The sequence below is a fragment of the Schizophyllum commune genome (genome assembly GCF_000143185.2).
Source record: "Schizophyllum commune H4-8 unplaced genomic scaffold SCHCOscaffold_8, whole genome shotgun sequence".
NCBI classification, from domain to species: Eukaryota; Fungi; Basidiomycota; class Agaricomycetes; order Agaricales; family Schizophyllaceae; genus Schizophyllum; species Schizophyllum commune.
In genome coordinates, this window is record NW_026089545.1 from 84,638 (window position 1) to 107,964 (window position 23,327).

The 23,327-nt window shown below is 60.3% G+C and overlaps 12 protein-coding genes across 12 annotated transcripts; 5 read left to right on the forward strand and 7 right to left on the reverse strand.

Moving 5' to 3' along the window:
- The first annotated feature begins 56 nt into the window (after positions 1 to 56).
- Positions 57 to 811, forward strand: SCHCODRAFT_02331576 (uncharacterized protein). The gene is made up of 5 exons (XM_050342396.1): positions 57 to 233; positions 306 to 411; positions 504 to 566; positions 645 to 711; positions 776 to 811. The coding sequence occupies exons 1-4, from the start codon at positions 119 to 121 to the stop codon at positions 700 to 702; spliced, it is 342 nt and encodes a 113-aa protein (XP_050199012.1). The 5' UTR covers positions 57 to 118; the 3' UTR covers positions 703 to 711; positions 776 to 811.
- A 1,258-nt stretch (positions 812 to 2,069) lies between these two features.
- SCHCODRAFT_02630294 (uncharacterized protein) lies at positions 2,070 to 2,328 on the reverse strand. The gene has a single exon (XM_050345582.1). It carries the CDS (start codon positions 2,311 to 2,313, stop codon positions 2,089 to 2,091), a length of 225 nt encoding a protein of 74 aa, XP_050199013.1. The 5' UTR covers positions 2,314 to 2,328; the 3' UTR covers positions 2,070 to 2,088.
- A 238-nt stretch (positions 2,329 to 2,566) lies between these two features.
- Positions 2,567 to 4,268, reverse strand: SCHCODRAFT_02630295 (uncharacterized protein). Its single transcript, XM_050345583.1, has 3 exons — positions 3,971 to 4,268; positions 3,885 to 3,920; positions 2,567 to 3,839 (listed from the first exon to the last, which is right to left on the reverse strand). Exons 1-3 carry the CDS (start codon positions 4,190 to 4,192, stop codon positions 2,760 to 2,762), a joined length of 1,338 nt encoding a protein of 445 aa, XP_050199014.1. The 5' UTR covers positions 4,193 to 4,268; the 3' UTR covers positions 2,567 to 2,759.
- Positions 4,269 to 4,601: 333 nt separating this feature from the next.
- Positions 4,602 to 4,887, forward strand: SCHCODRAFT_01278106 (uncharacterized protein). The gene has a single exon (XM_050341367.1). It carries the CDS (start codon positions 4,671 to 4,673, stop codon positions 4,824 to 4,826), a length of 156 nt encoding a protein of 51 aa, XP_050199015.1. The 5' UTR covers positions 4,602 to 4,670; the 3' UTR covers positions 4,827 to 4,887.
- Positions 4,609 to 6,839, reverse strand: SCHCODRAFT_083710 (uncharacterized protein). The gene is made up of 3 exons (XM_003025830.1): positions 6,140 to 6,839; positions 5,834 to 6,058; positions 4,609 to 5,777 (listed from the first exon to the last, which is right to left on the reverse strand). The coding sequence occupies exons 1-3, from the start codon at positions 6,379 to 6,381 to the stop codon at positions 4,949 to 4,951; spliced, it is 1,296 nt and encodes a 431-aa protein (XP_003025876.1). The 5' UTR covers positions 6,382 to 6,839; the 3' UTR covers positions 4,609 to 4,948.
- A 2,400-nt stretch (positions 6,840 to 9,239) lies between these two features.
- On the forward strand, positions 9,240 to 11,851 carry SCHCODRAFT_02509133 (uncharacterized protein; the record flags this gene model as incomplete). The annotated part of the gene is made up of 11 exons (XM_003025832.1): positions 9,240 to 9,353; positions 9,413 to 9,634; positions 9,660 to 9,736; positions 9,790 to 9,899; positions 9,952 to 10,085; positions 10,169 to 10,242; positions 10,296 to 10,420; positions 10,481 to 11,181; positions 11,231 to 11,418; positions 11,499 to 11,596; positions 11,739 to 11,851. 11 exons carry the CDS (start codon positions 9,240 to 9,242, stop codon positions 11,849 to 11,851), a joined length of 1,956 nt encoding a protein of 651 aa, XP_003025878.1.
- Positions 11,852 to 11,903: 52 nt separating this feature from the next.
- On the reverse strand, positions 11,904 to 12,566 carry SCHCODRAFT_01039931 (uncharacterized protein). Its single transcript, XM_050340914.1, has one exon. The coding sequence runs from the start codon at positions 12,310 to 12,312 to the stop codon at positions 11,998 to 12,000; it is 315 nt and encodes a 104-aa protein (XP_050199016.1). The 5' UTR covers positions 12,313 to 12,566; the 3' UTR covers positions 11,904 to 11,997.
- On the reverse strand, positions 12,543 to 13,766 carry SCHCODRAFT_01207476 (uncharacterized protein; the record flags this gene model as incomplete). The annotated part of the gene is made up of 2 exons (XM_003025829.2): positions 12,543 to 13,580; positions 13,635 to 13,766. The coding sequence occupies 2 exons, from the start codon at positions 13,764 to 13,766 to the stop codon at positions 12,543 to 12,545; spliced, it is 1,170 nt and encodes a 389-aa protein (XP_003025875.1).
- Positions 13,767 to 14,420: 654 nt separating this feature from the next.
- SCHCODRAFT_02509334 (uncharacterized protein) lies at positions 14,421 to 15,381 on the reverse strand (the record flags this gene model as incomplete). Its single annotated transcript, XM_003025828.3, has 2 exons — positions 14,421 to 15,097; positions 15,147 to 15,381. The coding sequence occupies 2 exons, from the start codon at positions 15,379 to 15,381 to the stop codon at positions 14,421 to 14,423; spliced, it is 912 nt and encodes a 303-aa protein (XP_003025874.2).
- Positions 15,382 to 15,524: 143 nt separating this feature from the next.
- SCHCODRAFT_01181644 (uncharacterized protein) lies at positions 15,525 to 18,591 on the reverse strand (the record flags this gene model as incomplete). Its single annotated transcript, XM_050341188.1, has 5 exons — positions 15,525 to 15,588; positions 15,659 to 15,719; positions 15,771 to 18,048; positions 18,121 to 18,423; positions 18,475 to 18,591. 5 exons carry the CDS (start codon positions 18,589 to 18,591, stop codon positions 15,525 to 15,527), a joined length of 2,823 nt encoding a protein of 940 aa, XP_050199017.1.
- A 728-nt stretch (positions 18,592 to 19,319) lies between these two features.
- On the forward strand, positions 19,320 to 19,989 carry SCHCODRAFT_02630315 (uncharacterized protein). Its single transcript, XM_050345584.1, has 3 exons — positions 19,320 to 19,369; positions 19,443 to 19,643; positions 19,734 to 19,989. Exons 1-3 carry the CDS (start codon positions 19,345 to 19,347, stop codon positions 19,913 to 19,915), a joined length of 408 nt encoding a protein of 135 aa, XP_050199018.1. The 5' UTR covers positions 19,320 to 19,344; the 3' UTR covers positions 19,916 to 19,989.
- A 490-nt stretch (positions 19,990 to 20,479) lies between these two features.
- SCHCODRAFT_02508259 (uncharacterized protein) lies at positions 20,480 to 23,008 on the forward strand (the record flags this gene model as incomplete). Its single annotated transcript, XM_003030726.2, has 9 exons — positions 20,480 to 21,262; positions 21,318 to 21,368; positions 21,422 to 21,649; positions 21,699 to 21,813; positions 21,867 to 21,938; positions 21,988 to 22,092; positions 22,145 to 22,318; positions 22,366 to 22,390; positions 22,447 to 23,008. The coding sequence occupies 9 exons, from the start codon at positions 20,480 to 20,482 to the stop codon at positions 23,006 to 23,008; spliced, it is 2,115 nt and encodes a 704-aa protein (XP_003030772.1).
- Positions 23,009 to 23,327: the final 319 nt, after the last annotated feature.

Consider the following 23,327-nt stretch of genomic DNA (forward strand, 5'->3'; position numbering starts at 1 on the left):
GTACCTACGTGTATGGAAGCAACCCCCTTTTTCTAAGAGGCGTGCTGACGTCTTGTCAGATCATTTATTCGAAGGGAGGCGAGTCGCTGGTGGCGCGTGCGGGCACTCTCGGCGAGTCATGCGGCGAGGGTGGGGGTCCCTTTCCCTCGGCGGCTGGAGTAGCGGGGAAGGGGCCCTTCTCAACGAACTTTTCGCCGAAGCCGAGCCGCCGGAGGCGCGCGCGGGCTCCTCAGGTGAGTAATGCGAAGAGGGTGGATCACCCTCCCTCCCTACCCCTCCGTCGCATGCGTACTGATCCCTTTTCTGACTGATTTTTGGCGAGGCTGAACCGCCGGAGGCAAGCCCGCGCTCTCTCGGTGAGGGATGCGTCGAAAGAGGGGCCTTCCCTCTTGTCGAAAAGGGGCGATATCGGTGAGTTAACACCCCTTCCCTTCTCCCAAAAGCGCGTTCTCTCACGCACTTTCTATAAATCCTGTGCCCCTTACCCACCGGCGCCCCTAAAGGCGAGCTTTGTGGCGAGGGAGGGGTCCCTCCCTCCTCCTTTCTCTCAAGGAGTCGAGTGTAGGGTTCGTTTTTTCCTTCGTTCTAGCCCCGAATTCACACGCTGACTCACTTCTATCCCTTCTAATTCTAAATTCCTGAAGTTCGGGAAAGGGTTTAGCAGAGAGGGGGGCGCTTCGTAGCCTGGTAGTGGGTCGATAGGACTCGCGAGTGCGTGCCCTCCCCCTCTCCACCCCTTTCCTTCTGGTTGACGACGCGTGCTAACCTCTTTCAGGTCCTTTTCTCCCTTTCTGACTTGACGAGCCGTCGCAGGGGCGAACACCCTCCCTCGGCGAGGGGCTTGAAGGGGGTGTAATTAAGGTGAGCAGACACTTTTGATACGGATGACGTGGAAGGGGTGGACGCGGCCGCGCAGCTTTCCCCCTTTCTCCCGCTCGGCTCCTCCATCGTGTCGGGCCCTTCTCGACGACTTGACCTGCCGTCGCTCACTCTCTCTGCAGCTCGGGAGGTCGGGGAAGGCGTGCGGCGCTGGGAGGAGGTGCTCGACAAGCGGGTCGAGGTTGGAGACGAAGGGAAGGGGAAGAAACTAGAACGTGAACGTGAAGCGGATAAGGAGGGGAGTGCGGCGGGGGGAGGTGGACTTGAAGAGGGGGAAGGAATGGAGAGGGGAGTCTCCTCGCGGGGATGAGTGTAAGGTTAGTTCCCCCTTCATGCCCCTCCACTTAGCGTGCTCATTCCCTCCTGTCCTCTCTACCTTACGAAAAGGGGGTGCTTCGTGACTTGGCTGCGAGTCGATAAACCCGTAAGCGCGCACCCTCCCCCCGCTATTCAATGAAGCGTACTAACCTCTTGACGAGCCTCCGACGGCACGAGCGCGGTACCCCCGCAAAGAACGCGAGGGGGTGGTTACTCCCTCCCCCTTCGAAGGTGAGTGAATCTCGCTGTTACGGAGGACGTGGAAGGGGTGGACACGGACACGGACGCGCAAGTGGAAGGAGTCCTTGCCAGAGGTCCTCGTAGTGTCCCCCTTCCCGCTGATCTCCTTCTCGCTAACCTTCCCCTCGCGCTGATTCCCCCTTCGCGCCGGATTTCTTCCTCACGCAGGACGGTTTCCCCCAGCCCTTCCCTCGCTTAACCCCTCCCTCGCGCTCGACCTCCCCTTCGCGCTCGGCCCCTTCCACGACCTGACTCATCGCCGCACGCCCTCTGCCCGCGACTCTCAAGCCTGGGAGACCGGGGAAGAGGCGTGCGGTGTCGAGAACGTGCGCGTGAGACGGATGGGGAGTAGGGTGGGGGTTTGAGACGAAGGGGAGGGAAGGGGACGAGAACGAGAAGTGGAGGGCAGTGCGACGGGCGGAGGAGGGAGAAGGTGGGGAGCTGAAGGGGAGGGGAAGCGATGAAGGAAAGGGAGGTGGGAGACGAAGGGGAGGAGAGCGCGCGGACGAACTCGCGCGCTCGACGTTCGGGCCACTCGCGTGCGTCGGCACCGAAATCGTGTGAGGGTTGATTTCCGACGTCGAGGGGGGTGCGCGCGGCGTAGGACGGCGAAGGGGCGATTGCGGCGCGGGGCGGGGTGTTTCAAACACCTTACTCGCAGGGTGGCGAGAGCGCAGGGGGAGCGAAGGGGGAGGGGCGGTCGAGGCCGAGAAGGGGGGCGGTAGGTGGTCGGGGGAGGGCGAGACTGCGTGGCGTGTTTCGTGGGTGGGGGGAATCGCGTGCGTGGGGGGAATCGTCGTCGAGGGGGTGGGTGTGTAGTCGTCGTAGTGCATGTACGTAGATGGTTGTCGTTGAGTACAGGAGCTTGCAATACATTTCGTACACCCCCAACACCCTCGGGCGATCGATTTTCTTGAACGCGGCGTCGTGATTTTCTTGGCCGCGGCGTCGCGGTGAGTCCTTCCTGTCGCGCGCGGGTCGCAGATACTTCGGTCTACTTACGAGCGAGTGTTCAACTTCGTAATATCTTCGAGACCACCTCCGGAATACCTTTGAGACCAAGTCCATTCATTAACGCATATACTACTGATAAGTTACGTAGGCGATCCTACCGCTATACGTTAGTTAAGTGGCACTACTATGATAAATAGCAGGGTGCGGAAGCCGGTCTACCGTAATATTCATCCAAAACCGAGTGAGACTGGAAGACCAAAGGAATACTTGCCTGATTACATGGCACCACCTCGTCGACCATCGAAACACCACCCAAGTGCTACGACTCGTGCTCCGCCATTCCCGACCCCTCGTAGGCGCGCCCTTGGCTAGCGCGAGCGCACCATAGGCATAGCGCGCTCGAGCTCGTCCCAGATGCCTTGCTCTACTGGCGTGTCCCAGTAGTCCTCGACCTTCTCCTTGGCGAGTCCCTTCGCCACGCGCTCCGCCGCCAAGTCGTTCGACACGCGCTGGATCCCGGGGAACAGCGACACGAGGAACTTGGCGAGGAGAACGGGATCGTAGTCGGGCACATGGGCGCCGTAGTTTCTGTCCGAGCGTCCTAGCGCGCGCCACAAGACGAGGACGAGGGGGGCGGCGTCGAGGGAGGCAACTGGGCGACCACCGAGGGGGGCAACCGAGCGACCGCCGAGGTAGTAGTGTCCCCCCGCGCCCTCGCTCGGCACGTCCAGCGCGCACAGCGGCAGCGCGATGAACTCGAGCTTTGGGCAGTGCCGCGCGAGCGGGACGAGCGCGCCGAGCGTCAGGCACGACGCGCCCGTCGCGTGCGGGGCGAGCACGAGCGTCTGCAGCGCCGGCCACGCGCGCGCCACCGCGGCGACGTCGGCATCGAAGAGCTGCACGGGGCCCGTGATCTCGACGTGCGCGAGGCGGGCGAGCGCGCGGTGGGCGGGGAGGATGTCGCGGAGGGTGCGCGGCGGGAGCGGGAGGGCGCGGCGCGCGTCGTCGAGCGCGTGCACGCGAAGGCGGCGGAGGGTGGGCGGCGCGGGGAGGCGCGCGAGGTCGGCGAGGCGCACGTCGAGCGTGGCGTCCTCGAGGCGGGCGGCGAGCGGGTGCGCGAGGACGTGCCGGGCGAGGTCAGGCGCGCAGTCGCGGAGGCGCAGGTGGCGGGGCGAGGAGCAGGGGCCGCCCGCGCTGCTGCTGAGGAGCATGTGGAGGAAGGCGCAGGCAAGCGCGGTGGCGAAGGCGTCCCCGCTCCCGGGCCGGGCGACGAGCTGGGTGAGGGTGAGCGTCTGCAGCTTGGGAAGCAGGTTTGCGGGTGGTGGGCAGACAACGATGGCGCGCTGGACACAATTTGGTGGGGCGCCGAATAGGGTAAGCCGCCGAACGGAGCACGATCGAGTGGCGACATTCGCCCAGTCGGAGGCGCGCAGTGCACGGCGGAAGGTCTGGAGGGTTTAGAGACTGATGATGAGGTCGGAGTACCCACGTACGAATGTCTGTTTCTCCACCCTCCTCTTCGACGGGGTCTAATCGCTCGCGTCAGTCCTCATCCCGACGCGCACACTGCCAGACTCACCATCGTCCAGGCATCCGCAGGCATGAGCATCAGGAGCGGCGCGAGACCCGGCATGTCCTCCCAGAGCACCACATCCGCGACAGCGTGCCACGCCCTGCACACCAGCGCCGCATGCGACAGATCTCGCCTGCTCAGGCGCGCGTCGCGGAAGATCTCGAAGAGCAGCTCAGGAATGGCGAGGCGCGGGGGCCCGGGCGGTGGCGGACGACCGAAGATGAACATCGCGGGCGAAGAGAGGAATATCGGGAGACGAAGGAGCGGCTTGAGGAGTGATAAGGTATGTACGTGCGAGAGAGCGTGCTTGGGAGTCGACATCAAGCGCGCCGCGCGGTGGCGGCGCGGTATAGATTGCACGTGGACCCACGTGAGGGCGGTTCGACTTCACGAACAGTTGCGGACCGTCTACTTACCCTGTCGGATGGTCCCGGATGATACGACAGCCTCCGAAGAGCTTTCTCAAAGTTTGGGACGAAGATCCAGAAGACGAGGGGACTGGATCAAGCAGGCTGCAACTTTATATCCTCCACAAACGTGCTCGGTCCAGACAGAAGACCTGCGCTGGACCCTGGTCAACAACGACACCGCACTCACGACAATGAAAGGACCTTATAATTCTATGCAAGGGCCCAGCATTCAACGTATGCATTCGATCACTTCCATAACAATCTAAACAAGACCTCGAACAAAACGGACGTGGACAATGACGTTCGCAGCACCGATGAATACGATCGCAGCACCAATATATACGATCGCAACACCGATATACACAAGTGCAGCACCGATATATACAAGTTCAACACAGACACGAACTATCGCAGCACGAGTACATCCTCAGGATGCAATAGAGAATAAGTAGCAATAAATAGGTAGCGAGCGAGTGGCGAATCTGCTGACAGAGTCGTTACTGGGCTTCTCTTTTCTTCGTATCTCGCCATGCTTCAGGTTTCTCCTTCAAAAGCTGTAAGAGGAGGAAGGCGCTCACAGCTGCCCCCGGCTCCCCCAGTGCCGCCTGTGCGCGCTCACCGCGCGCCTGCGCGACCCCGCGGGCACGATCGCGCCGTCCTTGCACGTCATGCCCCCGGGCACCGCGCCCTCGCTCTGCCACGCGCCCGACCCGCACTGCGACCACGTGCTCGCAGAGTCGCAGCGGATTGCGCCCTCGGTGCAGGAGTCGCCGCCGGAGGGGGCGGAGGAGGAGGACGCGGGGGCGGAGGCCGTGGCAGAGCCTGAGGCGGGGGCAGAGGTGGGGGCGGAGGATGAGGAGGACGCAGAGCCAGACGCGGTGGCGGAAGAGGAGGCGGGGGCAGAGTCTGTGGCAGATGCAGAGCCTGACACAGGCGCAGAGGTAGCAGAGGCAGACCCGGAAGCTGGCGCTGACCCAGTGGCGGATGCTGACCCTGAGGCAGGGGCGGATCCCGACGCAGGGGCAGAGGTCGCGGCGGCGGACGTCGACGCGGGCTCCGAGCCAGAAATCGGCGCGGACACCGAGATCGACGCAGAGACAGACGCCGACGCCGAGCCAGCAGGTGCAGACACGGACGTCGCTGGCGCAGATGCGGACGTCGCAGGCGCAGATGCGGACGTCGCCGACGTGCTGCCACCGCTACCACCCGCGGCGCCACAGTCGCCCGCGGGCGCGCCGATGGCATCGTCGCCATCCGCGCGCTCGACCTGGTCGCCCGGGGCCGGGTAGTCGACGTCGACGCCTTCGGGCACGGTGCAGGAGTTGATGTCCGAGAGCTGGGCGACGAACATGTCGGGGTAGGACGAGAGGCCAGCGCCGCCGCCCTCAATGGTGACGATGGCGCTGGAAGGTGTCAGCTATCTGGTTCATGAGAGAGAAATATAGGCTTGCGAACACACCAGTTCATGTAGAACTCGCGGTTGCCGACGCGGTTGTTCCAGGTCCACGCGAAGACGACGTCGCCGTCCTTGACGTCCTTCGGGATGTCGACGTCGAGCGTGACGGGGCCCGTGCTCGAGGGGCAGTTACCAATAAAGGACTTGATGACCTTGAACGTCGCGCCCTCGTCCTCGGAGATGGACAGCTGGCAGGAGCCGCCCTCGTGGATCGCGGAGCCCTCGAGGCTGCGAGCCAGTGTGAATCAGCATCCAGCACAAACGTATATCAACCCCGATGAGGAGTCGTAAAGGAAGCAGGATACTCACGTCACCTGCTGGCTCGACCCCGCCTGCCAAGACGCCACACTATCCTTCCCGGTCGTGTCCTTGAGGTATCCCTTGCATGGGAAGTTCGACCCGGACGCCTCGAGCGGGCTCGTCATCGAGTAGTCCACCTGCGCCTGGTCCGCGTGCTCGTTGTGCTTCGAGCGCAGCGGAGGCGGCGCGGTCATCTCCATGTGCGCCGCCGCGAGCGGGGCGAGGACGGCGAGGATGGCCAGGGGAAGCATCGTGGCGATGACTGTGCGTAGGTGAAGGTGGTCAAAGCGAAAGAACGAGATAGGAAGAGAGAAACGAGCAACGAATGGCGGGAGCAAGCGAAGGAAGCGACGCGGACTGGCCGTGAAGCTCGAGTCTGTCAAGGAATAGGAAGAAGAAGCGGATCTGGGAAATCGTCCACCATCACGCCCCTCCTTTTGTATCTTCGCAGAGTGGGCCGCCTCATGCGTGCGCCAATTGCGCGACGAGACCCCGTTGTACGCGATGTTGCCAGGGAGGCGGACGGGGAGCGTTGGGGGGGCTACTCGTCGCAACGGCGAGGTGGAGCGTCTTCACGCACGGGCGTGCGGTCAGTATTTTCGGTAGGCAGCGTCGTATACGGGCCGTACCCCGGTCGCGGGGCGCAGCAGGGGTCCCATGTGCGGGAGCGACGGCGTCTCTGCATGCGAAGAGCGGGGTGTATGCAGGTGGGGACGCGATGAGGAGGGGAAGGCTATTGCGGCCGCATCGTTGCGAGTGTCAGAGCGAGAGGGGACCTATGAGTACAGAGTTCAGCTCAGAGACCTTGAGGGTATCAAGAGGTCAGCATCAGAGATTAAGATGGTATCAGCCTACAGGTTCTGTGGAGAGATGAAGGAAAGGAAGAACATCAGCCTGACCCGGGGCCTTGGACGTCCGGACGTCGAGCGGGAACGCCACGCTACGCCACAAAACGCCGCAAGCGTGGGAATGCGACGGCATCTTCCGTCCTGATCGTAAAAAGCGTGCGGCGCGATCGAAGAAAGACGCGTCTTGCTCCCGACTCTCACATCTTTCTCTCCTTTCCCTCTTCGCCCCCCTCTTTGTCTCCTCTTTTTTCCCCTCTCTACCTACCGCTTCTCGTCATTGCTAGGTAAGGCTCGCTCCCTCTTCTCAACATGATGACTTTATTCTCTTCCCCGTCCTACACGACCATGCCGAGGAACAGAGACCGTCCGTTCGCAACGGACACCGCGTCCTACGGGGCGCACAGTGTACTTGCCAGTGCCATTTTGTCTGACCCAATCACCATGATCGCCGTATCTTCGATCGTCGTACTGACTTTTTCCTCAGATCTCTCTTCCTGATCGTATCGTATCCCCCTCCTCCCCCTACCTTCTCCTCCCTAATCATGTCTTCTTCCACCTCGCACTCCCCCTTCTAACCATCCCTCATACTACTTTTGGTAAGTCCTCCTTTCCTCTTCTCACCTTCGTTCCTACTATCGCCTTCTATGATGAACCCTACCAAACATTCGCAGTTTCCACTCTAGCGTCCTCCGAGAACGGAGTACTCCCCCAATGCGGAACGTGCATACTCCCCCTGTCGCCGCGCAGAACCCATCCGCGTCGGTGCAGCGTGGGCCGCCGGTGTTCGTGGTGTAAAGCCGCGGACGCCGGTGCGCTGGGCGGGAAGCGGGGGTCGACGCGGTGCGGGTCGCAATGACCTTCCTTTGGATGTCTGATCCTATCCCTTCTCACCCTCGTCCTGTACACCGGTTGACACGTTGACTGACCCCTTCCTTCAGTTATGCTAGCCGTCGATGATCGATCGTAGTTACTTACAATACCTTTTGTCGTCGCATACTGTGTCATTCAAAATCAGACCGCAATGCTTTAGTTCCTTTGCTACCTTCCACTTCTGGATTTCGCCTTTCTGGTGCTCGATGGAACGAGGACCTGAAGTTGCGCAGGACAGATTGCAATGCGCTGTGATGGGGTCCCCCTGCACAAACATACGCAAATCGGCTATCGCCGTGCAACTTGATCCGGACACTTTGGTTCCGTTCAACCTGCGTTCAACTGTGCTTCAAATTCGCTGCTTTCCATAGCGCGAGCTTTCTTTGACCGTGCATTGCTCTTACGCCCGCTCGTCCTCGACATCTTTCCCCTCGCCCTCTCCGTGAACTCTTCGCCCTGAATGCACAGAATTTGGGGTCGGACTGCGGTGAGTTCGATGCTCGAACGTCGCGACGTAAATTACAGCGACATTCATAATGATGCGGAATTCGCGCGGATTGCGAGCGGCGTGTCATGTTTGGCTGCGCCCCTCCGGCAACGACCGCGAAGGGCTGGAAGCACTATTCTCTGAAGTTTTTGTCAAGTTCTTGTACCCTTTAAGCCCTCTGTATTTCACGGCAGAGTCCTATTGGTAGATCCACCTATGTTTTTGGGCGGAACAAGGATAATATATGCCTCTCTCGGAGGACCCCGTGCCCACACGCCGTACGCGCGTGGCGCTCGGAAAAGTCCGAGATCCCAGCCGGTCTTGTTCTTTTCCTCAAGCGAGCCTCCGTCCGCAAGTAAGGGTGCACGGAAGGGTAATCCCGAGTGAATATCACACAAAGAAGGCCTCGAAATGTGCATCCCGAACCCACAAATGTTCCACAATCGCTCAGCGGTAATTGCCGGGAGGGCGCGGCCAAACATGGCACGCCGCGTGCAACTCGCGCGAATTCCGCATCATTATGAATGTCGCTGTAAGTATATATCGGGCGAAGCTGATACAGTACGTGGTAGGCTGACCGTGACCTGCGTCGAGCGCGATTGGAGCTCGTCGAGGATGCGGCACCGCCCAAGTACTCACGCGCGCGGGCGCTGCGCACTGAGCTCGTCGAACATACAAGCCCTCGGATGCGGGGAGTGCTGGAATAGGGATCCCGGGCCGTGGGCCCGACCCACACGCCCATACCGCCGCGTAGACACACGTGTAGCCCAGCCGCTATCTCATCCCGAGCTATCACCAGGCCATCGCGCAGAGGATCACCTCGTTGGGCTAGCTAGGCTTTTTCAGTGCTCGGATAGCACGCACCCTCCCGTTCTCTCGTTCGACCACGACCACGACCCGCGCCATGCCAGTGCAGGACCTGAATGCGACTCCGGACCAGCCGTCGAGCCCGCGCGCTCGACGGACGCGTAAGCGCGCGTCTCGCTTGCTTCGCATGCCGTTGGACATCATCTACGAGGTACATCTTATTTATGCATACCCGTCAATTTAGCGCTCACTTCATCTCTATACCCTCAGATCCTCGCCCGTCTTGCCCCCAAGGACCTGCTCAGCATGTCCAGGGTCACGAAGGCGTTCCGCGGCATGCTCCTCGACCGCGCTACCGCCCAGGCCATCTGGCGCAACGCGCTGGCTCGCGTGCCCGGCCTGCTGCCGCCTCCGAAGGGCATGAGCGAGCCCCGGCTGGTGTACCTTATCTACGGCACGAACTGCCAGGCGAGCGCGATGCGTGTTCTCGCGGTTCTGCCGCTGACACGACACGCAGTTTTGCGGGAGCAGCCGCAAGGTTGATGCATGCTTCAGCGCTCGTATGCGCCTCTGTCCCAAGTGCGAGAAAACGCGGTGAGCACGATCGTGGACATCGCTATACACTGCCGCTTACACGATCTGGCCAGTTTCGTGGAATACGAGGACCTCCCGACGTATCACATCCTCAAACGCTTCTTTCCTGCCGGCAGCCTAGACATGGTGAACTACATTCCCTACATACAGAGAATCAACAGAGGTATGCTGCCCCCTCGTTCTCATGCAATCACTGCCCTGACCAGATGAATCAGGCAGAAGGCAGGAATTATTCTGCGTCAGAAGCGCCGCGCGGCTCGCGCAAGAGGTGATGGACATGGCGACAGGATCAAGTAAACGCAGAATGACTAGAGACGAAATGCATGAACGGCAGCAGCAGAACCACTTGGTGCGGATCGCGTACTACGCTGCTGTCAGCCGTGACGGCTGACATACAATTCGACGCATTGCAGCTCGCACTCCGCTTCGCAGAGGTGGCAGTTCAACACTCGCGAGACGAAGACGCAGAGCGGGATAGACAGAGGAGGGCCCGAGAGGCGGAGTGAGTAGGTTTCGTGCTTTGGGACTTGTCTAATTGACACGACGACTGTATGATTAGGGTCATCCGCCGCCTGAAAGCTCTGGGATTCGAGAAAGAGCTCGCCACTTATCCCGATGCACTCCGACAAGCGTCCTACCTGCGCAACAAAGCAGCCAAGTCCACGAAGCCACTGTCCGACAAACGTCAGTCAGCGCAGCACGACTGGCGCACACGCAGCTGATCTTTCTCCCGCTGCGATGCAGATTGGAACAGGATGCGCGGCGTCGCTGTCGCGGAGCTCAAGAAGCTGTACCGCTTCCGCACCGTGTCAGACACGACGAAGGCCCTCGCAGCGCGCCACGAGGTCCTCGTCGACACGTACACCGACTTGCGCCGCTCGCTTCCGTTCCGCGCGCTCGTGCCCACCGTCGGGGACATCGCGGACGCGCCCTCCGTCCGCGCCCTCCTAACGCAACCGCCCCAGCAGCCCACGCCCACGCCGGCCATCATGCAGGCCGCCCTCGCCGCGGTGCCGCCCGCGTTCTTCGAGGACTGGCGCACGGCGCGCGAGGACACCCTGCTCATGATCATCCACTCGCGGGCCCTCAGTGACCCCTGCGCCGCGGCGGAGTTCGCGCCGGGCAACCTGACCCACGCCACGCTGCGCCTCGCCTCCACGGTGTTCATGAACCCCAAGACCGGCGCGCTCTTCAGCTACCCGCACGTCGTCCGCGCGCCCGCGCTCGACATGCGCCCGTCCCAGCACCCCGGCGAGCGCGGCCGGGACCCAAAGCAGCTCACGGTGCGTGCGGAGTGTGCGGGGGTCGTCCGGCGCTTGGTCGAGCTGGCGGGACTCGACCCGTGGACGACGACGGCGCTGGAGATGGACGAGCTGGACGCGTGGTACTACTACCCGGAAGCCGACAAGCCTGGGCAGCGGCGGGCACTCTCGTGGCGCTACGTGGTGCGTGCTCTCCCTCGTCGAAGTTCAATTGCTTCTGACCATCAGACAGACGAACTTGGGCGCGTGCATGCCTGACCGCCGTTTTGAGATCCTCGGGCCAGAGCAGATGGCAGAGGCTCGCGCTATTGCAGACGCGCGAGCGTGCGACGTCAAGTTTGTCGATGGCGATTCGCTCTGCGCGCATTGTCAGGCGCGGTTCTTCGAGTCGGCAGCGTTATACACGCACCTTTGCGAAGCGTGAGTCGATCTGGCCAATTGTTTTTTTTGGCTTGTCTTGCACCTTGATCGAAATCTGAAGCTGACCTGCCCATTCGCAGGCACAGCATCGCCACGCCTACAAGGAAGGACTTCATCCTTGGTTTTGGTGTCGAACATCCACCCGGGAAACCTGTTTTGCTGTCAATGTCCGTCGACGGTGCGTAGACGCATGCAAGCATTCTTGGACAAGTAGTGTTGCGAAATCGCGGGCTGCAGGAGCACACTGCAGGCGTCAATGAGCACATATGGTCAAAGGCACCTCGGACATTCACCTAGGAATATGGATCACCTTTCTATAGCACATATATATGCTTCTAATCCGATGCTCCGCAATAGCCTCCTCATGAAACCGAACGCCTCAAGCGAAGATGTCGAAGGAACTCAGAGGAATAGCTTCGACGCAGATCCTTAGCGGCCTTCGCCGACAACACCCTGCGTTGCGGTGTTCCTTCAGGCGAAGTGAGAAGGCCTTCACACCAGACGTGCATTAAAAAACGCCGAATAGCATAGCAAGAGATACGAAGCGAACACGAGAATAATAGCAAGAAACAGCAAATACTAGTCGTACACGAAGGCGACGTGGAGTGGAGACAATGATATACACGAAGGGGCGTGATGCGAGAGGTCCGCGGGTGTGGGTGTGGGTGCAGGGCGGAAGGTGTGAGATGCGTGACGAAAGGCGTGCGGTGCATGAAGGGGTGCAAGGTTCGTTTGGGTGGAAAAGTTGACGAGAATTTGAGATGCAATGGGAGGAGCAGAGGGTGGGAGGAAGGTGGGCAGGCGGGAAGGATGCACGCACGTCACGACAGCCAGGGTAGGTAGGTAGTGAAAATACAGAGAAAGATGTCCTAGATGAAAGTCCAGATGAAGCATATCTATATAGTACATGAAGCACTGAGTCCGGTCGTGTACAGGAGAAGGAGTGTTCGATGAGAGAGGGTAAGGTGATATAGGTGGAAAGGTGGGGGAAGTAGATGGAGAGGAAGGACGAGCGAAGGGAAGGAGGCGAAGGTCGGCGAGCAGAAACACGACGGGATGTGCGGTCAACGAAGCGTAGCCCAACAAATCCGAAGGCTTGACGAGGATGTTGCGCTACAACCCCCTCAGAACTTCCACCCCGCGAACGGCGACTCCATCGGGATGTCGACCGCGATGAAGTCCTTGCCGTGGTCACCATTGAGCGTCGCCGCACGCGTCTTGCCCGCGCTCGGTGGCGCCGACAAGAAGTCCTGCGTCGACATCGACAGGAAGTCGCGCGTGGGCGACTGCTGGCTGCTCGCTGGCGGCTGCGAGTTGTTCGCCGGCACCTGAGAGCCATTCGCCGTCGCTTCAATGGAGCGCTTCGCGTTGGGGGACAAATATCCCCTCGCAGCGGAGCCGAAGCCGCGGAGGCTTGCCGCCTTCGCCGGAGTCTTGGGAGGCAGGGCCGGAGCGGGTCCAACGCTGGTGGTCGGCGTCACCGTCGCAGGAGACCCAGGCGTACTAGCCGACGGCGTATAATCGTCCTGCGCCGTCGACTGCGTGTACACGGACGCCGAGTCCGACGACGGCGTGCGATCGAGGGGGGTGGGGCGGGACAGATGGCTAGGCGTCGTCGTTGACTGCGAGGTCGCCGCAGACGCATTCGACACCCGCGCCGCCGTGTCCTCCTCCATCCCGCGGAGCTTGTTCATGCGTGCCGCAAGCGCCGAGGTCTCCATCTGCGACTCGTTGCGCACGCCGGCGGGGGCCGTCGACGGACGGACGGGCTTCTCCTCGTGCGCGGTACCGGTTGACGCAGACGGAGTGACCATCGGCGACGCCTGAATAGGGGAGGGGAGCATCGGCGCTTGCGCCTGAGGAACGTGCGGGGCACCCTCGTGCAGGGGCGAGGGCGTATAGCTCTCGTGCCCGCTACCCGCCGTCGCGCTGCTGCTCCCGCGCTTGTGCCCCGAAAAGCCGAGGCTGACGCTGATGGGGCGGACGCGGGCCGCAAGGGACTTGTCCTTGGCCGGGGACGACGACGTATCGCCCCTAGACCGCACCGACTCCCCCTTGCTGCTGAACGAGGCGAACGAAGGGAAGCGGCCGCGCTTCGGGGAGCTCGAGGTGCCGTCTGTAGGGGGCGGATGGAGCTGGTCGTCGGCGTGGAAGACTTGGCTCTGAGAGGCTGTGGTCAGCAGAATGCAGGACGCGAGAAGCGGCGCCTAACGCACGAGATTGTTCAGGCTCTGCATCCAGCTTTTGCGGTGCTGCACGGGCGGCCGGGCTTCGCGCTCCTCAGCGCGCTTCCTAGCGCTGCGCTCTCCCTTCACGGACTTGACGACTGAGGATAGAATGCCGACCATGGTGGGGGCGGTGGTCGGTGGGATTCCGAATGAAGTTTTGCGAAATGTTATGGCGTCCGTGGACGTAGAATAGGCCTCGGAATAGACTGAAGTGGCTGAATAGGGTGAGGAGGCCGGATAGATAAGCGGAGAAGAATCGACAATCCTGCGATGATGGGTGCAGGAGGCAAGGGGTGTGTGTACTGATCCGGGTCTCGTTCGCCCCCGATCCAGTTCGGTCGGGATTCAGAGTCACTCGCAGACCCCAACTGGGAATGGGGTTGACGTTGACCGATTGTGTTGCATGTACGAGCCAGAACCACAGGAAGAAAGGCCCAAGGAAGTCTGAGAACACCCCGTGTACGACGCGTGGAAGGCGGTAAGCTTCACCTCGCTCGCAGCGAAGCCATACGCGATTCCCGTACGCGACGAACCTGCTCCTTGATTATACAAAAGGGAAGTCAGAAGTGTACGACACTTCCGTGCAAGGAATAGTAATAGGCAAGCCAACCGCAATGGAACCGAAGCAGACTTGCAGTTGTGCGCCACAAGGAGATCGCTCGTCTACGCTCCAGCTCTCCTAGAGGACCGCTTCGTAGCTTTTACCTGTCCATTGCCAACAAATGTTTACCATAGCGTACATAGATCAAAGGAGAAAAACGAGTCCTGTACCCATCAAGCCCCATTCCACAACCCCTCCACCGCCGACACCATCGTCGACGCAAAGTCCATGTCGGGCAGAGGCAATTCGCCCAGCGGCGACGCGGCTTGCTTGCCCTGTGAACCCTTCGTCTCATGTAGAGGCCCGTCTAGCTTTATGGCTGGATCTGCGCTGTGTGCCGCACTTGTCGACGGTGCGAGCGGGTCCTCGCTCTCGGCGTCAATGAATACGATGTCGTGCGCGTCAACCGCGAGCTTTTCCGCAAGGTCCACATCTGTCCCTTGCGAGTTCACAGACTTGGGTGCCACCGCAGGCGAGATGCCTCCACCGCTCCCGAGTCCGATCAGGTTCGAAACCAACGAGCGCGGCTGCACGGAGACCAAGCTCGCCTTCGCCGTGCCCAAGACCATCGCCTCAAGTGTCGAGGGAACCGAAGGAAGCGTATAAGACGGAGGAGATGATGCAGCCAGTGCATGAGCCCCGTCGGCCGAATCGTCATCACCTAGCATCGCCTCCAACGCCCGGGGTAGCTTGGGTTCGATGTAATGCGCCTGCATCTGTACCGCAAGCTCCCACGAGGGCAAACCGGGGAACGGTAGCGGTTCCTCGTCGACGTCCTCCGGAAGCACGTAGTCGTCGGGAAGGAAAGCAGTGAAAGGTAGAGGGGTCTGCTCTATGCCTGCCGCGCTATCTGTAAGAGCATGAGCACAGAGATGGCCGACGATCCTGACCTTACTCACCACTGCCTTCCAGCGCGGTATCCCTAATCATGACCGCCACCGTTCTCGGCGCCCTCACCGCTACCGCGAGTTCAAAGGGGTCGACGTCCGTAGCGATCGAGCCTAGCGGCGAGGCGAAGGGCGAAGTCGCCGCACCCAGCGGGTAGCGAAGCGAGGCAAAGTAAGAGGGCGAAGGGACCGTGCCCAGCGGAGATGGCGAGTACAACACCGCAGTATCCAACGGCGAGTATAGCATCGCCAACTGCGGCGTATCAAGCGCGAGCGCCGCGATTGGTTGATGGAGAACCATATCCGCAGGGAAGCGATTGACAACCTCTGCCGACTGGTTCAATGTCGTCGGGCGACGTTCCCCCTGAACAGAAAAGAACGGGGAGGGCATCACCATATTGTTCGCATCCCGGACGTCCAGAACCAACGGCTCCACCCGCGGTAAAAGAGCCGACTGCATCGCCGTGAGTGTGGGCCGGCGGGGGCGATCGATAGGCAGTCCCGCCGACGAGGGCGATGCGTACGCCTTCTCGAGGATCGTCGAGAACGAGATGGGCTCGGCTGTCATCGAGGAGAGGGAGTTGGCTACCAGGACATCAGCCTCAAGATGGCGAACGAAAATAGGAGAGGACTTACAACAAGACTCAGCCCTCACCACCGCCATGTCGCCCTCCGTCGGCCGACGCACCAATGCGCGGCTCTCCGAGAACTGCATGCCACCCGACATCTCCATATGGGGTGAAGGCGGAGGAAAGAGATCAAGGAGCTCAGGCGCGAAGGCAGGTGTGTGGACCTGAGGGAGAAAGGCATCCAGAGGCGAACTCGCGGTGAAGTCAATCTGCAACGTGGGATCGATCTGCGCCATGCTCTCGACCTGCGTCGTATTCTCGGCCTGCGCCGTAGTATCGACCAGGGCTTGAGACGGCTGACGCTCGACCATCACCCTCCTCGCTACAACCCCCTCCCTCCCACGCCGCACCAGCTGATGTCCAGTGGCAATCTCCTGCGCCGACAGACTCGCGAACGGGAGGACGTTCTCGTCAAAAGGCGTCCTAGGGATGGGCGAAGGGAACGGCGACCCATTGAGCTCAGATGCGGGCGTCCCGTCGTACTCGGCGGATAGACGGAGGAGGTAGGGGAGGGATCGAGGGTCGGTTGGGAAGAGCGCGAAGTCGGCATTTTCGTCCGCGTCGCCACCCGCCACGGAGTCCTTGCTTTCCCCATCGACCTCTTCGTTGTCTGCTGCGAGAGGCAGCGAATCCGCCATGAGGATAGGCAGCTCTGCCCCCAACAAGCTCGGCGGCGAAAGCAGCGAGTCCTGCCCGTCCATCGGCGACAGCGGTGACTCTTCCTCGTCCGACTCCTCAAGCCACGGCAGACGATCCATCCGGAATGGCGGGAGCGGCGTGGCTTCATCGTCTCGCCAAACCCCTCGCTCTTCGCTCAACAACGGCCCCAGCACGGGGTCCGAGGGCGTCTCCAACGACGGCGCCAGCGACAACTCACTGCTCCAGAGGGTCATTTCTCCCTCCTCCCACGCTTGTCCGCCCTCCTTGCGCGCCTCTCGCGTCTCATAGATCACTGGGAAAGACGCCTCGTCGGGGAAGATAAGGTCCGCCTGCCCCTCGCTGTCGCTACCGTCCACCGCGCTCTCACCGAATAACGCACTCTCACAGGATAACGCGCTCTCCCCGAACGACGCCCCCGCCTCATCCACCGGCGTCCCCTCCAGATCGCTCAGCGGCAAGAAGTCCATCGCGACATCGTACGAAGAGGGCGACTCGGAGAAGAAGGCCGCGTACTGCGGCGTGTGGGTCTCGTACGCGTCGTCGGGGACGGGAGGCGCGGCGGGAGGCAGAATGGCTGCAGGCGCGCGGGAGGTGAATGGGATCGCAGCCGGGCGGGAGGTGAATGGGATCGCCACTGGGCGGGAAGTGAACGGGATCGCCACTGGGCGGGAAGTCAATGACATCACAGCTGTAATGTTGGTAGCAGGGGCTTCAAGAGTGGGCGCATACGCGAGCGCAGACGTCGAAATGTGGTTCAACGCATCTGCCGAAGCGGGGCTCGGCGTATGGCTCGACACGTCGAAGATGGCATTCGATGGGTACGCGTAAAAATCCTCGTCGTCCGAGCTGTAGAGCAGCTCGTCGTCGCCGTGGTAGCCGTCCTCGTCGCCGGGGTAGCCGTCCTCGCCGGCGTGATAAGCTTCTTCGTCGATGTCGGCGTAGACGTCGGTAAAGTCGCCGTCCTTGTAGCATGAATGAACGAGTTCCGGGAGGCCGGGTCCATACTCGACGACATCCTCGGCGAAGGCGACGTGCGGGCTGGTCGATCGCCCCTTCGCGCTGCCGACCTGCTCGATATCGTCTTCGAAGGCCGATGCGTGCGAAGGCTTGCCGTCGGCTGCGTAGACCACGGCGTCGGTGCCGGGAGCTGCGGCGTCGATGTCAAGGACTGCGGCGTCGATGTTGAGGAGGGAATCCTGGGCTTCTACGAGCGAGGGGCCGGTCGCATCATGCACTGAGTCGATATCGCCCTCAACCTCAGACGAGCTGACTTCGACCTCAAGCTGGCTCGGCGCCGCGTCCAGCTCGAGCAGCGACGGTTCGACGCCGTCGAGTTCGAGCAGCGAAGGGCCATCTCCATCAAATTCGAGCGAAGACGCTTCGCCGCCGTCGACCTCGTGCGAGGACGCTTCGCCTCCGTCGGACTCGAGCAAGGACGCTTCGCCGCCGTCGCCCTCGAGCAGCGACAGTTCGACACTGCCAGCTGCACGCGACGACGCATCACCAGCCAGCACCTGTGTCGACGCCCCATCTGCCTCGAGTTCTTCGAGGCGGCGGCGGAGTTCGTGCGAGTGGGTGTATGCATCGGTGTCCTGACGTCCTTCGTCGTGTCCGCTCGGCGCGACCTGCGGGGTGGTCAACCAACGTACTCCTTGGTGTAGGACGCCCAAGGCATCGATGTAGGACGTTACACGCACCTCCGATATCAAAGACTCTACTTCGGGAGCGCCGCGCTTCGTCGGTCTCGCCAAGTTCAGGCTGAGTCGGATGGGGCGAGATAGGGAGAAGCGGCGCCTGGGTATGTCGGCAGAGCGTCGATCGCGAGTGTACAGTTCCGCGTTCGCGCTCCCATTGCCTGCAGAGGTAGTGGTAACTTCCGAAGGGGGAGGTAGTGCATTCTTCTGCGAGCGGCGAAGGGCCGAGATCGAGGGCCAACGGGTTGTTGAGGCAGGTGAGTTGGTCTCGTTGGGCGAGGCCTTCGTCGCCTGCTTGCCAAGTACCTACGAAGCCATGTCAGAGAAGCATTGGAAGCGACGGAGCACGGGACGCACCAAGTTCGCGACAGAGCGCAGACTGCGGCTACGACTCCTTCGCGGCTCCTTATCCCTCGGAGGTTCTCCGTAATCTAGCTCGGGAAACGCGGTGGGGATGTTGCGCGCAGTAGCCATATCTCAGACAGGGAGGTGGAGAGAGATTATCGATGGCGGCTCAGATTCTCGTCGCCCGTGTTGTGAGGTCGTCGAGAAGAGGGTTAGGGGGAATCCGGTGGTCTGAAGACACCTTCGCATGTCTGATTCGCCCCCCATGTCATCGCGATAGCCATATCGTGAGGAGAGCACAGTGCTGCCGTGAATCGTGCGCGGTGAGACATGACGTTCGTCTGGTGCAGAGCGGGTTGATTGTTGGTGGAACAGGGAGAAGTAGACGCCACATATTCCCGGATGCGGATGGTGGGATTTCCCTTTGTTCCCTCGCCTCTTGTTATGCACCACCAAGTTCTGACCACTCTATCGAAGTCGTTTCCTCCCGTCAGTACCACCCGGAGCAAGCTAGCTATGCTGTAACTATCACAATGGAAACTCCCCCGTGCCATATCTCTCTTTTCTTCAGCCCCCCTTGCGATGCCTGTCAGGCTTCGCCACACAGCACCTCCTCTCTCAACCTATATCTGAACACCGCATATCTCAGGCATGAGATCAGTCCATATCCCTTCGGGTCCTTTGGAATCATCAGAGCAGGTCTCGTGCTCTACCTTCTGGCTCTATAGCGCGTGAAGCGACTAGCGGTCTTTCCCCTCTCGATTGCTCTGCGCTCTGACCTCGTACAGCCCTACATAACGAGGTTATCTACTCGTGGGCGACTCTGATCGATACAACGGCGGAGCTACTCGACATGACACTCGAAGCAGGGATCGCGGAAGGATGCTCACTACTGTTCCAGATTCAGGTACATATTCTTCATCTTTCTCACTCCCCCCACCTTTTCACGCGCTTAATGTATGTCTCCGATGTCTTTCTAGCTCTCGCTCTATCTCCAGTCGTTGCTCTAGCTTCAGGCGTCGCCGCTCGGTCAGCAGGCGGGAATTCGACCTCATTCACCGTCGAAACAGGCCCATCCTTCAAGTCCACTACACACCTCATGCAGCGCGTTCTCGCCCGCGCTTTCACCTCTCTGCGCTGGAGATATATATCTCCGAATTGTCCCCCAAGGCTTAGCTCTGGTGAGCAACGCTTATGCTTTCGGCAACTTCGACAACGACGGCATCAATCCTTTCATAATGTCATGGATGCAGCGACTGACTTTTCTGCAGCACGGCCTGGGTATGCGAGCAGCGTACAGAGGTACCAATCACTCAAACGAATGGATGCGACGACCATCATCTACCAGCAGCATCGACAGCGCCCTCGCGGCCGTTCCAACATGCGCATCTGTCCGTGCCGTTGGACCTACTCAGCACACATACGTCAGCCCTCACTTGCGCGTGTGCCATAGCGCAACGATCTTTGGACGCCGTACGTGTACACTGTATCTCAGATCAGAATGGAAACTGGGTCCTCGTTTTCAGCAATGTATCGCTCTGCCCCAACGTAAAAGCGAATTGGCTCGAGTTTCGCAGGCGACGAAGCCATCAACATCGGCGAGTAACCTCTCTCTGGGCTTATCTCGATGTCCGCAAGTACTACTTGCCACGAGCGCAGCTAGGCGCTAGCCCGCGTATTGCTCCTTCGGATTCCCTGGGCGCGACACGGAAAGCGAGGCGCACGACTCAACGCGTCGTCGCGGCGAGACCGTGAATTGCGGAGCCCTTGCCGCGCTCGGCGTCTGTCAAGGCTTGAGAAGAGGGATCGGCGCAGGAATACTTCCGTCGGCGCTTATCGATGCCAGCTATGCGTGCGAGTTGATGTTGTATTCCCCTCGACCGTCTCAAGAAGCTGTACGGTCACGCGGGTGACGTGCTGTTGTACACCAGGTGGGAGCTTGTCTTCTTCCTTCTGACCGCCATCGTCGACACTGCGACAGACGCCCAGAATACCGAACGTGGACCCTGCAGCCGCCATGCCTGATCCCTCGATCTCGCTGCAGTCGTACGCGGGGGGTCGTCCTCCGCGTGATCGGTTTCTACCCTCGTGGATCATCAACTACTTCTCGCGAGGCCGCGCTTCGTCATCGGCGCCTGTCGCAAGCTCTGCGATCGCCTCGTCGAACACGGCGCCTGGCGGCGACTCGGGTGGCCGTCAGCCTCATCTTTGTTCGCCAGCGTCCACTCTCGTGACCTCTCCTTCTGCCTCGCCGTCGCCCGGCAAACGCCCAGGGCTGCGCGAGCGACTATCGATCTTACAACTATACCGCCGTCTGTCGCGGGTGCTCGCTCCCTCGTCGCGCGGCTCACAGCGCATCCCCACGCGCTCTGCCGTTCCCGAAGTCGTTCCGGACGCGCTTCAGCTGCCGCCATCGTCATCCACGGATGATATGGACCCCGGTCCTCCTCCCAATTCGCTCCCATCGCCCACCGCCACGACCTTGGAAGTGACCGCGCCTTCGACGGACGCCGAGGACGCGATTATCCACACATCGACCGCATGCATCGATGTCGCCGACCCTATGGCCGAGATGTGGGCGGAGGCGGTGGGAGAGTGGCAGCTGAAGACGGGCCTCGACCTGGCTGTTCCCGACGCCATCCCTCTCCGCTCTAAGGAAGCCGTGATGAATTACATCGCGAAGATGGAGGAGGAGAATGGATTCGAGAAAGGCGAGTGGGAGACGCTGCGCGAGCGCGTCGACCCGCTGGCGCACATCCTTGAGAAATTATGCAACCCGATCGGGGATACGATCTCGGCGGTTCGTTCTCGTCTGAGATACCGTTGGACTTCATCATGACGCTTGTTCTCCTCAGGCCTTCCCACCGAGCAATATCATCTTCGCGGCCGTCGGATTGATCGTCAGCGTGAGCGGTGCCGGCGACCTACCGTCCTGCGCTGCGACTAATCGGACATCCAGGCGTACACTAGAACACGCGAGGACTTCGCTCAGATCGGTGATGCTTTCCATGAGATGCGATTCCATCTGCAAGTCGTCGAGACTGTTGCAGACTCGCATCCCTGTGACGTACTGCGTACCGCATGCGTCCTGCTCCTCATCAAGGTCCTCTCTGTCCTTGGAGTCATCGCAGAAATGCGACGCGAAGGATATCTACGCAAGCCCCTTCCTCTTCCTTATCTCGAGGCTGTGCTTACCATGCGCGATAGGGCAATGGCTCAGTCGAATCTCGAGCCAGACGCGGCCACTGTCCGAAGCCCTGCAGAACTTACGCATGCTTGCCACCAATCAACAACAAATGGTGGCTGCGGTCACTCTCAACAAAGTGACGCAGTTAATGGAGAGCATCGCCAGTACGTCTCGCGATGCACTGATTATTGTATGAAAATTGACTGAACTCTTCTAGGTGACAAAGTTAGCCAGGAATGGATATGCGGGTGTCTCGTCGACGTACTGCGAGCCATTCGGGAAAGTCATGGTATGCTGCTGTCGCCGCCCTTGCCGCATGAGCTCACTATGTACGCCAGATCTTGGTTCATCGACGCAGGCAGAAGTCAATGCCCATCGCACCGCTCTCCGGCGCATGGAGTTGGTGCTGTACGATCAGTCGGAAAAGCTGAGAAAAATTGATAGTGCGTTATTCCGCTCGATTACTGCGCGCGCGGGGCATGAAATTGTACCTAGTGTCCGCGGAGTGCGAACAAATTAAGGGATGGCTCAAATACGTAGATCCATCTTACAGGCTGAGAAAGCTACTGGACGACCGTGCGGAAGGGACCGGCTCATGGTTCCTTGACGGCGATGAGTTTGCCGCGCTGAAGGAGGGTAAAACCAAGGCCGTACTTCTCAGCGGAAAAGGTCTGGTTCTTTGCTATAGCTTTGTGCATTGACTGATATATTGTCAGCTGGCAGCGGGAAAAGCACAATCATGTACGTTACACGACACAAATTAAAAATCACCAATCTTCTGACGCTTACCGTGCAAGCGCTGCCGCCGTCGAAGCGCTGCGTGCCTACCACGCTTGTGACCCTCACTCACTCGTCCTCGTCCACGTCTTCGACTCCACAAACGCGACCTCTGGTCAGCGGGACCTGCATGCACTGCTATCGACACTGCTCTGTCAGCTCGCACTCAACAACACTCACTGCGCGTCCATAATCTCGGAGGCTCACAAGAAAATTGTAGCCAATGGACTGCCTACGAAGACTCGGATGGAGGGATTGTTGATGGAGACTCTTCGAGCTACGTCGCTGCACATCACTGTTGTCGTTGATGCCCTGGACGAATCCAGTGACGAGGAAGACATTGTCTCCTTTATCCGACGACTTGAGGCAATGTCGGCCATAATAGTGCTTGCTTCTCGCCGTCCCGTCATCGGATCGACCCCGATCTTTGGTGTCGTGATCTCCATGGATAATCATGTCAAAAATAATGACATTGGATTATTTCTGGATCTCGCCATGGCTCAGGGAAGCAATCTCGGAAAAATGCAGTCGGACCGCAAGGACATGCGGGCAAAACTGCTGGCGGGGGCTGAGGGAAAGTGAGTTATAGGACTCCTGAACGGATGGATTGCACTAAAACTGATGAATTACGCTAGTTTCCGATGGGCAGCGCTCGTCACTCAGGAACTCAAGGAAGTGTCTGGAATTCCAACGATGGTACTCCGCCGCTTACGATCTCTACCATCATCATTGCGAGCACTATATCAGCAGCGCTTAGATTCTATTCATCATGATGCTCGCGATGATGTCCGCCGCCTGCTATTATGGCTTGTTCGCTCGGAGGTGCCTCTATCACTGCACGACTTTGCGGAGATCATGGCTTTCGATTACTCTAATGACACACCTATCTACTGCCCGTCGC